This window comes from Natrix helvetica (assembly GCF_964273705.1).
Source record: "Natrix helvetica genome assembly, chromosome: 12".
Taxonomy (NCBI): domain Eukaryota; kingdom Metazoa; phylum Chordata; class Lepidosauria; order Squamata; family Natricidae; genus Natrix; species Natrix helvetica.
The window spans coordinates 10,880,058-10,895,480 of record NC_138556.1 but is presented as its reverse complement, the minus strand read 5'-3'; the positions used below and the strand labels follow the sequence as shown (position 1 = coordinate 10,895,480).

Below are 15,423 nucleotides of genomic sequence, written 5' to 3'. Positions count from 1 at the left end.
AAGTGGCCACTTCAAACCACAAATGCCAGCTGAGCCTCCTGAATATTGGGTCTCTGCTTCCGCCATTTTCCTGGGTTGGAAGAGAGCGACATTTGTGCTCTGCCTGACTGCCAAGGGCCACCTAACTTTCCCTGCTGTTGTCAGGTTGAGAGAGAATCAAAATGCTTTGAAACAAGTATTAGGTTCTGCAACGCAACAAGGGCCTAAACATTAACACATCAAATAGCTGTATTTGACAGGAAAGTGGAACCAACAATTGCAAGTTACACACCAAAGGTGGCAAATTAGAGCAGAGGTGAATTTGGGTATCATGGTGGCGCAGTGATTAGAAGGTAGTATTGCGGGCTAAGTTGGTTGACTGTCAGCAATTTGGCAGTTCGATCCTGATCGGCTCAAGGTTGACTCAGCCTTCCATCCTTCTGAGGTCGTTAAAATGAGGACCCAGATTGCTGGGGACAATACGCTGGCTTTGTAAACCGCTAAGAGAGGGCTGTAAAGCACTATGAAGTGGTATATAAGTCTAAGGGCTATTGCTATTTGAGGCAGTCACGCCATGTGGAGGAGATGGCTATCCTTATAACTCTCTTTAAAGTAACCTCCAATGGATCTCATTTGAAGAGTTTAAACTTCAAATTTCCATGGCAAATCTTTCTCTAAAGCTACCAGATATTTAGAGCTCTGGGTGTTGCAGTGGCTAAAACGCAGCATTGCAGGCTGATTCTGCCCACCGCCAGAAGTTCGATCCTGACTGGCTCAAGGTTGACTCCACTTCCAATCTTTGGAGGTCGGTAAAACAAGGACCCAGATTGATGGGGGTAATAGGTTGAATCTGTAAACCACTTAGGGCTGTAAAACATGATGAAGTGGTATAGAAGTCTAAATGCTATTGCTATTCTGAACCAGCATTTGACATTCATGGATTCTCCCCCCTGCCCCTCCCATCAAAGTCAATACACTGATAGCAATGAGGACTCAATAGACAACTGGATGCAAAACTTTATTTATTACTGGTATGTTCAAGGTCATCCTTTGACATAAAACTGGTGGGGCAGTCAGTTAGTGTGTGTGCGCCTGACCCCTTGACCCATAACCGGACCAGCTGGAATACATATATCATGCCAAGCAATAATAGCGACAAAAATGCGGTGTCTCCTTTGCAGTTTCCAGAACGCTCGGTATTGCACAAATCCATCTCATATTCAAAAGCTAACACTGCAGGACTCTTCATATTTGTTTCATAAAGGCATCATTAACCTTCCCTTAAGCAGATGGGGGGGGGGGAATAAAACCCCATGAAGATCAAAATCACTTTTCAAAATCACTCTACAGTATTCAAAACATATTGATTGCAACTTCGCAGCAATGGCAGGTTCAGAGTTGCCATTGCTGCGTCTTTTGTATTACTCCTGAATCCAAGACCTCAGTAATCTCACACTGTTCCGAATCTTGAGCCCCATTTTTGACAATTCAGATAGAAGATCTCTGGAACCGATGAATCACATTTTGCAGTTCAAATTGCCCCGAGTTCTGCAAGAGAAGCCATGAGAAACCCAGTACGAAACTGAGTGAAAACCCATTTCATCCTTATCCCGAAGGTGCAGTTTCAAAAGGCAACGGGACTTTTGTTTTTCCCTGATGACGTTTCGCTTCTCGTCCAAGATGCTTCTTCAGTTTTGAAGAATGAAGGTGAATTCAGATCTGAAGTAGCTTCTGGGATGAGAAGCGAAACATCTTCAAGGAAAAACAAAGAAATCCCTGTTGCCGTTTGGAAAAAAAAAACCATCTTTGGGACAACGAAGACCTGGATGACTGGGAATCTCCAGAGATACTCATTGCATCCTTGCTTTTAGATTGTGCCCTCCGTGTACAGAATTTAAGTCATCTTAACTTTTCATTCATGTTTTTCCAGGCACTTTTAAGTACAGGGATCCTAACTTTTCAACTAATGACCCCTCATCCTGAATTAAGATAGTTGGAAGGACAGGAGAACACTTGACTTAATTGTTTTGTGCACAGCATTGATCAGGAGGAGGGAGAATTTACGAAACTTCGTACCATTCTGTGTTGTGGTTGGTAATAATGCAGGTGACATACTTCGGTTTGGAACTGTACTTGAGATTTGAGAACAAAATCCCAGTGGTCTTGAGGTACCTCTTTCTCTTTTGATACAAACATAAATGCCTTTATTTACTCATTCAACAAAATTATTTGTATGTATGTATGTTTACATGCACAAAATATGAATAACATGTACAATGTTTAGTGAAAGTAAAGGTATTTTTGAACATAGTCCTAGATATCTCAAGAAGACCCGAGCCCCCCCCCCCCCCCACTGCATGAATTAAGACTTTCGTTTATACAAATGTAAGGAAAGGAAGTAAGCTTGTTTAGGGACCTCAAATTTCCGAATCCAGCTGGGAGAAACTTATGGGCGAATACTTCATGCATAAAAAGATACCAAAGAAGACATTCAACTCAACACACCAAGATGAAGCTTTAAAATAATAATAATAATAATAATAATAATAATAATAATAATAATAATAATAATAATAATAATAATAATAATAATAATAATAATAATAATAATAATAATAATAATAATAATAAATAAAGGGTGTTAAAGCCATGTTAATCCTCATACCAACGTTTGACCAGTGGGAAATTTGGGACAGAATGCAAAGAAATATTCCTCATGGAATACTTTGTAAAACAATGGCACTCTTTCAAGAAATTGTGTATCTTCCCCACCCCAAAATACAAAGAGGCCAGTGGTTTAGCTAGGATAAATTCTGATGTGCATGCAGTGTTATGTGGAAACAGTGACTATAGTGCAGTTTAATTTAAAGGCATATGGACACATGAAAGAAGTTTGTTAACCAGGAATCCAGTTCCAGGTAGAGAAATCATTCACACACACACAGACACCCCTCCAAATAAACAATCAACCTCAGAACTCTCATGCAGTATTTGCCAAACATTTGGGATGTTGGGAATTGTAATCCTAAAGCAAGTGATGACGCACCTTTTAGACAACGAGTGCTGAAACTGTGCGTGTGTGTGCATGCCCAAAGTGAAAAGTGCGCACGCACGGATTTGCATGCATGCGTGGGCATGCACACATGCACAACGGAGACCCGAAGATCAGTTGGCCGGTGGGAAGTGGGGCATCCCAACACCGGCAGCGCAGCAAGAGGGAAGATCTTTTTCTTTCGTGAGCTTGTTTTGTCGTTTGCAGGGAAACAGAAGCTCACGAAAGAAACGCCACGGAGACCTGAACTGGGGCAATGGTGCACATGCCAGCAGAGAGGGCTCAGCGTGCCACCTCTGGCACAAGTGCCATAGGTTCGCCATCACGGTTCTAAAGCAAAGCCGGTTTCCCATTTCTGTTCGAGTAACGAAAGGAGCCTTGACACAATCAGATGATGGCATCAGAGACTTCCGGGAAAACATCAAGCCGTGAGCAACTGTCAAAAGCAGTGAAGCAGACTCCTTTCTACCTTTAGATTTCAGATAGAAGAAAGGCATGATGGAACAAGAGAGGCACTTTTCCCTTAACTCCTAGTTGCTTTTAGAGATGACTAATTCCTGCTTCTGTTTAATATTCTAGAGAGCCTAGTTTAGCTTTGAACATCTGTGGGGTTCTCCTCCCCTCCTGTGTGTGTGTGTGTGTGTGTGTTTTTTGTGTGTGTGTTGTTCAGCATCATAATACTTCAACTGGAATTCGCAACAACTGAAGCTGGGCAGAGTTCTATTCTTCCAAGCAGTCCTTATTTGCTGCAGAAAGATATCAAATGTTTTGCCCTAAGTGGTCCCAAATTCCCTTTGGATGCACTCATAAACAGGGAAAGTTTCAAAATATGCAAATCGGCCCATCGCTAACACAATTAGAGATAAGAACTCTCTCTCTCTTCCACCCCCCCACCTATTATCCCTGCAAGAAGGGTTACTGAAGGTAGCCACGATCAATTGGTTCTGGTTACATTTCAGGATGTGAATGTATTCCTAGGTGATTTTACGCAGAAGGAAAAAAAGTATTACGTAAATCAGCTGGAATGTAACACAGAGATGTGTAGAAACACACACACACACACACAGTTGTAGGGTGGATAAAAATCATAGATTTTTTTAAAAAAATCAAGATTTTTTTGGGTGTAAATCGGATTTTCTTTAAAAAAATCAAATTTATTTTAATAAAATGCTTTTGGAGTAAAAATCTACCTAAAGGCAATTTTCTATTTAAACTACCTTAATAATTTAGTTTCTTCAGCATGAAATGGAGCTTAGTGATGTAGCATGAGGAGGCTGTATATTCTGCCGTATTGGGACTGTCGGGGAGTCAACAGTGGATCAGAGGAAGAGCCGCTGTGGGACAGAGATGACAGTTGCTCTTCAAAAATTACGATTTGAATCAAGTTGATTTAAATCAAGCCTTTTTACCAGGGATTTAAATCGCGATTTAAATTGACTTGATTTAAATCAAATCCACCCTGCATAGTAGACACCTACACTACACCTATAATTCCACAGCATGAAGATTGGATACGCATCGCCTTTTCACTCAGCATTATAATCAGAGAAGTACCGTATTTTTCAGAGTATAAGACACACCTTTTCCCCTCAAATAAGAGGGTGAAAATCTGGGTGCGTCTTATACACTGAATACATCATTTTTGGCCTCCCAAAATGGCCGTGCATAGCCTTTAGGAGGCTTCCAGAGTGCTCCTGGGGTGGACAGAAATGAGCGAAAAATGGGCTGTTTTTTGCTTGTTTTATCCTCCCCAGCCTCCAGGAGCACTCTGGAAGCCTCCTAAAGGCTATGCATGCACCTTTTTTGATGGAAAACGGGCCCGTTTTCACGAAAAACGGGCAGTTTTTGGGAGGTCTGCAGAGTGCAAAACCTTTTTTTTTTAAATTTGCCTCTTCAAAATCTTAGTGCATCTTATACTCCGAAAAACACAGTAAATCTAAAAATAGGCCTGGAGTAAAAGGAAAGAAATTAAGCCAAGCTTGAAAAGGATCCACCACCATCCCGCTCCTTCCCCCACCCTCAGGTCATGGCTGATTCAGCAATTCACTCCTACGTCATTCATTCATTCAGCAAGACAAGGATGGAGAAGGGTGCTTTCTAAAAAGGAAATTGCTGTTCTGAATAGACTGGATCTACGCAGCTCAAGTTGCCAACTTCTTTAGCTCAAACATCTAAGGCTTTAAGGCTGGAGGTTCTTCAGGCGCCACTTTCCAAGGTCCAAAACTGATAAAGCTAATTTGGGCTCGAAGTTTTATTCTTTGGCATGTACCCATTGAGGAAAACAGATGTCAATAATGCTGCTTCATTGATGCCAGAAGACACGAATCCCGACTCTCTCTTCAGAACAGCGGCATAATTTCTTTACCAACTTCCTAAAACCCGAACCATCATTTGCAGTCTACGTCAAGGTCCTTGGGCCAGTATTGATCATCCATGTAGCAACTGTGATCGGCATCACCATCCGGGGTGCCGGCTGAAGGGCCCGTGGGGTGACTCGGGGTCAGGAGTTCCTCCCATTGAAACTCTACCAATCTGTAAAGCTCCATAGATGCCTGGGCATCTTCGACAGATGAATGCCCACGTTTGCCAACCTGGGGGAGGGAACAAATAAACCACAAAACATTGCAAGTAAATCCTCCATTTAGAACCATCCGTTGATCGACCATTCAAAATGACAACGGCACTGGAAAAAATAAGGCTTTCAAGCAAAATTAGTCTTAGCGATTAATCTACTGGGTGATAAGAGATGGTTTTATATTATCTATCTATCATCTATCTATCTATCTATCTATCTATCTATCTATCTATCTATCTATCTATCTGATCTATCTATATCCATCCATCTCTCTATTTATTTATCTCTATGTCAGAGTGCACACAACGTGATTACTATTTTGAGACAATCCAGGAGCTAAATACAGCACAGAGGTTTTGTCTTTCAAACAGTGGTTTATATACAAGATTTATATATACATATATACACGTGTTAGGCAAATACCAGGCAATCAATCAACCTACAACTCTACCCGGGAACCACAATGCAGATAGAACACAAGGAGAGAGATACACGAGGAGAGACAAATGCCCTCACATTGCCTTCCTTATATATACAGTTTCCATCTGTCTTAATTTCTATCTTCTATCAATATCCATCTATATCATCTTCTATCAATATCTATCTTCATATCATATGTATGTATGTGTGTATGCATCTATCTATCATCTATCTATCTATCTATCTATCTATCTATCTATCTATCTATCTATCTATCTATCATCTATCTATCTATCTATCTATCTATCATCTATCTATTATCTATCTATCTATCTATCATCTATCTATCTATCTATCTATCTATCTATCTATCTATCATCTATCTATCATCTATCCTATCTATCATCCATCTATCTATCATCATCTATCTATCATCTATCTATCTATCTATCTATCATCTATCTATCTATCTATCTATCTATCTATCTATCTATCTATCTATCATCTATCTATCTATCATCTATCTATCTATCATCTATCTATCTATCTATCTATCTATCTATCTATCTATCTATCTATCTATCTATCTATCTATCTATCATCTTCTATCTATCTATCATCTATCTATCTCATATAAAATAATTTCTTATCACCCAGCAGATGAGTTTGACACACATACACACACACACACACACACACACAATTTGCTAAATCCCCGAGAGATGATTGGGCAATCACGGCACGTAATTACGTTCATTAGGAACCAAGAGGCACTACAGGATATTCAAGGATCTTAAGGAATATCCCTTGAACTGCAGAAACGACCTCACATCAAAATAACCCTAGACAAGGTGCACTTAACAACTTTCAGATGTAAGGCAACCGGGTGATATTAGGGTTTTTTCTTTGCAGGGTAATTCTGCTTTTCAGTGCTCTTGAGGAAATGAAAGATGGCAAGTTACCTGTATGTCTTTGTGTAGCAGCTGATGAGCTAGGTTCTTGAGAGACATGTTTGGTTTCAGAGTTGATGCGATTTTCTTCTTCAGCAGAGGACACTGGCATGTATCACGCCTCCAGGCTCGAGGGGGAAAGTATTTTAAGGCTTGGAAATCATTGTGGAGAGCATGGCCCACAACTATTTTATCCTTCAAGATCTGTATGATCTACGTAGGAAAAAAGAGATTAATTTGCCAGAGTGTTCAGGAAAGGACAGTTATACGTCACTCAAACAAGCAGATCAAGATCGCTCTCTCTCTCATCTTCTATCAATATCTATCTTCATATCTATCATCTCTCTCTCTCTCTCATCTTCTATCACCATCTATCTTCATTTCTATCTTCTATCAATATCCATCTATCCATCCATCTATATCATCTTCTATCAATATCTATCTTCGTATCTTATCTATCTATCTATCATCTATCTATCTATCTATCATCTATCTATTTATCTATCTATCTATCTATCTATCTATCTATCTATCATCATCTATCTATCTATCATCATCTATCTATCTATCTATCATCTATCTATCTATCTATCTATCTATCTATCTATCTATCATCTATCTATCTATCTATCTATCTATCTATCTATCTATCTCATCTATCTCATCCATCCATTCTTTGATTTTTTTCCCATTAGTCTAGACATTTTTATTTAAGAAAAAACAAGTAGAAAATTTGTAGTAACACTTAAGGAAAATTTTTAAACCATGGTTTCTAATTTCATGCAACTCAACTGAATGTCCACAAAACTGTAACCAAAAATAGAACAATAAGAAATCAATAAAGTAACCGGGACCCTCTAGGTATACAGCAGTGCATAATCTTTAAGGAATAGAGATATAAAAAGGTTAAAAAGGAAAAAAAAACTAAACAAAATTGGCAATGAGGACTTAAAACACCCTAGCTTCTGAATTTTAACTGCTTCCCTGGAGACACATTAAAAACGGACGAAAGGAAAATGAAGTGATGGGTGGATGGATGGATGTGACATGAAGAACGGGAATGGAACAAGCAGAAATGATGAGATCATCTTCACTCATAATCAAGTGAAGCTGATCAGGCAATCAATCAAGGATGTACTAATTTAGACACCTGTGCTAGCCAGAGGACTGGAATTCAGGGCTTAACTAGCTCCTTTCAACTCTACAGTGCTATGACTGTGGACATAAGTATTGTTGCTTGCCTATCATTCTGCATTTCCTTGCAGATTCTGGTTGAATTATTATTTTGCCTCTCTCAACCCTCGCATTGTATGGATACACCTAAATTAATCTCTTGTGCTTACCTCACCCTGCGCAATCTTGAAAGAAATTGCTTTTTTCATGTGCTTCCAGGTGATGCCACTCCAGCGCGTCCTATAATCTACAATTGGACGTTCTGGGAGAATGTATTTGTCATAGATCACATCGCCATCGTAGCTTACTACGGTACAGCGTGCCAGCTCGCTTGTCTTTCCAGAAGGACCCGTGCCTACCATCTCGCAGTCAATGGCCACACGCTTCACAGACTTCCGAGGCAGGAAGGGACTAGTCCTTTTTCCTGAGATGCTGGGGGAGGCTAGCAGGTTCTGAAGACCTTGGGAAGATGATGATGGCTGGCTGGCTGGTTCCTCAGATGAAATGGAAACCGCTTCACCAAACGTGGAAGAAGCCTCCTGAGCTGTCCTCACATCCTTCTCCAGAACCTGATGACTTCCGTTTTCCCAGGACGACGAGTCCTGCATCCCATCCTTTTCAGAGACGTCTGTGGTCCTAACGAGATTCCTCTCTTTGGCTGCCAGGTGTCCATTCTGCTCCAGTGCTCTGCGCATCTTGTAGCGCTGATGCTTCCGGCTTTTCCTTTTGTCCTGAGTGCCAGCTTTGTCATCGCAACAAAGTGGATTGAGATGTTCACTTAGATTCCTTCCAGAATAGGGGCAGGTGACAATCGGAACAGTCATCAACTTATGACTACCTACCTGCTTGATCTCTGTTGAGCTTATCGCCCCTGGCACAAATTTGTTGCTAGAGGACATCCTACCAAAAAAAGAAAGATGCGATCTAGTTAATAATGTGAATTGAGGGAAGCCCCCGAAAGGTAGTTTTCTTTTTAAGATACATTAATAATTTAGTTTATTCAGCATGAAATGGAGCTTGGTTATGGAGCATGAGGCTGTATATTCTGCAATGTTAGGACCGTTGGTGAGTCAACAGCAGGTCAGAGAAGGAGTCGCTGTGTGACAGGGATGACAGCTGCTCTTTAAAAATTATGATTGAAATCGAGATGATTTAAATCAAGCCTTTTAGTGATTTAAATTGTGATTTAAATTAAGGATTTAAATCAAATCCACCCTGAAATGGGAAGACATTATTCAACTTTTCTACTGGGTATGAAGCATCAATATTAGGAAGTCATGACTGTTCATACAACTTATTTAACCATTTCAATTAATGACCTTCCTGTTAAAAGCCACAGTATCATAAGCTGTCAATGTCAGTTTGGATTCTTTTGTGGTTTATGCAGAACAAATCTATTCTGTTTAATTAGCTTATAATTCTCTGCAGTATGAGACACCAGAAAATTGGTTTATTCAAGTACTAGGTAGCCTTAAACAAGCAAAAATCTCCATAGTGACGAGAACAGTAATAATTTTCCAGCTTTCGGAACGACCAGAAAATAACATAAATGCACCTCCCAAGAGAAATACTCTGTAAGACTGAAAACTCCACAGGTAAAGCCCAATTGGTAGGCGCTGGCAACTGCCACCTCCTAAGAGAAATGGCCTCTTAATGCATGATAAGCACTGCATTTAAAATATCAGAAAGGAAAAAAGAAGCAACTATTCACACTCAAGAGCTACATATAATTAGAGCTGTGGTGGTGCAGAAGTTGGAATGGAGTACAGCAGGCTAACTCACTGCTCACTCCAGAAGTTCGGCTCAAGGTTGACTCAGCCTTCCATTCTTCCGAGGTTGGTAAAATGGGGACCAAGTTTGTTGGAATATGCAATACGCTGACTCTGTAAACCACTTAGAGAGGGGTGTAAAGCACTATGAAGCGGTATATTAAGTCTAAGTACTATAACATCCTAAGGCCCAAAATGTACATTAGCAATTTTGGACCTCCTTCCATTTCATGGGGCGTTTAGTAAACAACAAAGAAACATTCCTATCCATACTGTTGCCTTTTTTTTAAGGGACAGGAGAAATAACTTTTAAATATCGGATGCTTCAGTTTACACCCAGAGCTGCCACAAACCCATGTGTAGTGCTTCCATACAATTTAAGCCAAACATTAATTGTGGTTTTCTGAGCAAACACAACGGACTAGATTTACACAAGGTAAAGTTGCTCTGAAGTCCACTTTGGTACCAGGTATGTTCCAAGCAATATTGAAGACAGCTTTGCTTTTGCTAATTTCTGCAACCTTTGAACTTTTCAGTGGAGTCAAGTGTTTCTCACCCTTGGCAACTTTTAAGATGTGTGGGCTTCCGTTCCCAGATACAATTCCTCCAGTTGGGGAATTCTGAGAACTGAAGTCCACACATCTTAAAGAGAAACATTCCAAGAGTCTTCAGCCTTTGGCATCCGAGTACAAGCCATATCTCACTTTTCATCACCCCTCTCCTGTGACCAGGATCCCAGGCCACCACCCATGAATAGAATAGAATAAGAACTAGAATAAGAATTAGAAATAATATAGAGAGAAAAAGAATTAGAATAGAATAGAATAGATAATGGAACAGAGTGGAATGGAATAGAATAGGACAATTAATGGAATGGAATATAATAAATAATGGAGTGGAATGGAATGGAATGGAATAGAATAGAATAAATAATGGAGTGGAATAGAATAGAATAAATAGTGGAGTGGAATGAAATGGAATAGAATATAATAAATAATGGACTGAGTGGAATGGAATGGAATAGGACAATTAATGGAATGGAATAAATAGTGAAGTGGAATGGAATAGAATAGAATAAATAGTGGAGTGGAATGGAATGGAATAGAATAGAATAAATAATGGAGTGGAATGGAATAGAATAGAACATACTAGGACAATTAATGGAATGGACCAAGGACTAGACTGGACTAGACTAGCAGAATTGGAAGGGACCTCGGAGGTCTTCTAGTCCAACTCCCTGCTCAGGCAGGAAACCCTATCCCATTTCAGACAAACGGTTATCCAATCTCTTTTTAAAAACTTCCAGTGTCTTTTGTTGTTTCACTCCTTTAGAGTGGAATTTACAGACCACGATTAAGCCCAAGTCAACCCAAACCACGTTATGACTTTTACTTAAAGCAATAGAACAAAGGGGCTTTCCCGACCCTTCTATATAAACAGAGCTAATTAAAACCCCAGCCCTCCCTTAGTCCAGGGCTGCCCCTTTCCTACCCAACAGCCCCAGGGCAACTGCCACACGTTCCCCAAACCCCTCAACCATTTCTACCTCTCGAAATTTCTCTTCCCACGTCCCGAAAATCAGCCCCCCCACTTAGCCTTACCCGGCTACAGCCAGCTTCGCACGTGTCTTTCCCGGAAGCGAAGGAGAAAAAAAGCCTACTCGTATCCGGACCGGTCCCTCGTGTCGGCCACGCCTCCTCCGACTTGATTGGCTGCTTTTAGCAAAGAGAGGCGGGGTTTATTTGCTTCCTAACTCGCCCCCACCCCCGTGGACTTTTTTAAAAAAAAACATAGGACTCTTGCCTGCGCATGCTCACACGCGACTGGCTGGTATCTGGAATCGGTGGGGGGGAAGCTCGGTTGTGCATTTCATCTTACAACTTTTCCTTTCCTTTCCTTTTTTTGTAGCTTGGCTGCAACATCTCTCTCTCCCTTCTGTCTTTCTCTCTCTCTCCCCATCTCTCTCTCTCTCTTCCCATCTCTCTCTTCCCCCCATCTCTCTTTCTCTCTTTCCATCTCTCTCTCTCCATCCCTCTTTCTCCCTCCCTCCTTCTCTTTCTCTTCCCATCTCTCTCTCCCCCATCTCTTTCTCTCTCCCTCATCTCTTTTTCTTTTCCCATCTCTCCCTCTCCCTTACTATCTCTCTCCCACCTCTTTCTCTCTCTCTTTCCATCTGTCTCTCTCCCCATCCTTCTTTCCCCCTCCCTATTTCTCTTTCTCTTCCCATCTCTCTCTCCCCCCATCTCTTTCTCTCTCCCTCATCTCTTTTTCTTTTCCCATCTCTCTCTCCCTTACTATCTCTCTCCCACCTCTTTCTCTCTCTCTTCCCATCTTTCTTTCCCCCATCTCTCTCTCTTCCCATCTCTCTCTCTCTCTTTTTCTCTCCCCCATCTCTCTTTCTCTCTCTCCCCTATCTCTCTCTCTCCCCCTCCTCTATTTCTCTGTCACACACACACAGCCTTGCAATGCCGGATAGGGCTGTAGGACTGCAAAAAGAAAAGAAAAATAATAATAATAATAGTAACAACAACAACAATAACAACAACAATAATAATTAAGCATCATCATTTTGGTGGCATCACGCAGTTAACTACACAAACTTGTGATGTGCTAACTAAAGAAACTACAAGGAAATGGGGGGGGGAATAGCAGGCGTTTATGGGAGAGCATTAGTGCCTCTGTGTCATCATTACGCACCCACATGCATGCATACGCAAACTCGCCCTTTAATAGGATTACTGTACCAGACGCCTAGGGGGGAAAAAGGATGTGTCTTTCCTTTTATGTCCTCCGGCAAGCAAAGCCTTGAATATTGTCCAGCTTTTTAAGCATCTTGGGGATTTTTTTTTAATGGATTGTTTTCACTCAACAATAATAATCACGTCAAGTTTTCATGGATAGCATTTCAAATCTGCATAAGAGTACTAAGAAAAGAATCAAGAGGACATGTGTTAGAAATGTAACCAGACCCTGCGGACATATGATCGTATGTGGTGGACACGTGTGAAAGCAAAGAGATATTGCACAAAAATACGTATACAGGGTTGGGGAAAATGTTAAAACAACACATAGACTTTAAGCCTGAAATATTTTTTGCTAGGCGGAATACCTGAAAAATATGATAAAGGGAACCTATACTTAATATTACATGTCTTCACAGCAGCAAGAATTGTATTTCCAATGCTGGAAAAATGAGGAAACACGTACAGAGAATGATGTAATTAAAAAAAAAAATTAGATTGTGCACAAATGGACAGATTGACACTAAAAGAAAAAGAAGATACAGAGTATTTTCGAACATGGGACTTGCTTTATAAATGGTTGGATAGCAGAGGTAGAAATTTGGAGTGGGAAAAGTATTATTGTATAAAAACAGATCCAGACAATACGCTGTTCACTAAGCACTTATATATGTAATGTGAAAATATATAAATAAACTGTTTTTTTAAAAAAAGGACATGTATTGATGGGGCAAAATGTGATTTACATTTCCTTTATGTAATATTATTGAAGTAAAAGTAATCATATATCCACTTCCAAGAGTACATAAATGGAAGGGTACTGGGTATCAAAATATTTTCAGATAGTTCTTGACTTACAACGGTCCATTTAGTAACCAAACTTTCAACAGCACTGAGAAAAGCAATATATGACTGTTTTTCACACTTTATGACCATTGCAGCATCCCCGTGGGCGTGTGATCAAAATTCGAATGCTTGGCAATTGACTCACAGTTATGACCATTGAGGTGTCCCGGGGTTATGTGATCCCCTTTTGCGACCACCTGACAAACAAAATCCATAGGAAAACCAGATTCACTTAACAACCGTGTTACTAATGTAACAACCACAGGGATTCACTTAACAAATGTGGCAAGAAAAGTGGTAAAATGGGGCAAAATTCACTTAACACATGTCTCACTTAGCAACAAAAACTTTGGGCTCAATTGTCATAAGTTGAGGACTATCTGTATTGCATTCTGGAAAATTGCCACCGCCTTTTTTCCTCTGATTGTCCCAACTAGATCTAGATTAACGTAGTTAATTTATTTTCTGATTCCAGCAATCAGCTTTTCTCTGCCTCTCTGAAATCTCAGATTGCTATAATCTGTAGATTCCAACTCTCGTTGTAGGCTTCTATAGTGGAATCTGAAAAGTGTGCCTTTTTGGATTCTCTCTTATTGCTGATGTATGTTCTTGAAAGTAAAGACGCGTTAGAAAAATATTGCGATTGAAAAAGCAGAGGTAGAAGTAAGAATTAGAGTGAAGTTAAGCAGTTATAATATCTATATAAATCGAATATAAGTAATAACTAGATGGAAAGATGAGAGATTGAAAGATGGTATTAACTATGCATGTTTAAGAAGATTATTGATATTAGAATGGAACATGGAAACACTGAATAACTAAAAACTATCAAGTAAATTAACATTAGGATTATACAAGTTTGATTAATGTAACAATTGACGGTTGCTGTTTGAATTAATAGGAGTTCTATCCGGAGGCCACACTGTTCATATATTGATGTTTTATGTTCAAAAATAAAAATCCAATAAAACATTTTTTTTAAAAAAAGCAGGTTTTTTTATGCTGGAAAAAAGGTAATTTCATATACATGTAGGTTTCACTACGTTTCCTTGCAGATTTTTGCTGCCACTTTTTGTGGTAGATGCCAGGAAAGGTAAATAGTGTGTCCTTCCCCTCTCCCCTTTGTTCTCTTTTTTTAATTGCCTCCTTTGCCTCTTCAAGGTATCTGGTCACCCTACCTTCCCAGCTCTTTGTGTTTTGCCGAGGCAATTGGTTGTATGGACACAGCGCATAGCAGGCTGCCTCTTGCAGGAGCAACTTTCATTAGCAGCTTTCCCCGTGTCACATGGAGTGGAAATTGGCTGCAGTTGCATGTCTGAAGTCTTCCCAACTGTCTTCTCGGCGTCTCATTCCTTTCCTGAGGTCCATTTGTAGGTTTCCGTCCGTGTGTGGCTGGCGTAAAGCCTCACCTACATGCCAGGCTTTGAATGGCAGGCCACGGAGGCAGAGTTGGTGAGTGCCACTGTCTGCGGAAAAGGGAAAAATACACAAGACAAGGAAACAAACGAAAGGAAAAGAAAGAGCTTTCGGCCTCCCCTTCAAAGGGGAAACTGATTTGAGGACCAGCAGAGGAACTGTCTCCTTCACTGTTGACTGGATCAGCATCAACTTCCAATTTAGACTACAGGAGTCTGTCTGCTTCTTTCCCTGCCAATCCACACACCCCCAAATCAAACTAAGCAACTTCAGATCCTGGCTCAGAAAATCTTGGTTGATGTAGCTTCTTTTCCTCTCTGGGAGAAGCAATAAGAAAGGAGATATTAGAAATCCCATGACATCTTCTCTATTTACTGTGTAGAACCATGGCAAGTTATCCTATATAGATAGGTAAAGGTTCCCCCCGCACATATGGGATAGTCGTTCCCGACTCTAGGGGACGGTGCTCATCTCCATTTCAAAACTAAACAGTCATCTCTGT

General features: G+C 40.3%; 1 protein-coding gene across 1 annotated transcript; it reads right to left on the bottom strand.

Annotated features, from left to right (window-relative positions):
• Positions 1–4,131: 4,131 nt before the first annotated feature.
• AEN (apoptosis enhancing nuclease) lies at positions 4,132–14,798 on the bottom strand. Its single transcript, XM_081964873.1, has 5 exons — positions 14,684–14,798; positions 11,520–11,633; positions 8,320–9,049; positions 6,989–7,189; positions 4,132–5,622 (listed from the first exon to the last, which is right to left on the bottom strand). Exons 1-5 carry the CDS (start codon positions 14,767–14,769, stop codon positions 5,419–5,421), a joined length of 1,335 nt encoding a protein of 444 aa, XP_081820999.1. The 5' UTR covers positions 14,770–14,798; the 3' UTR covers positions 4,132–5,418.
• Positions 14,799–15,423: the final 625 nt, after the last annotated feature.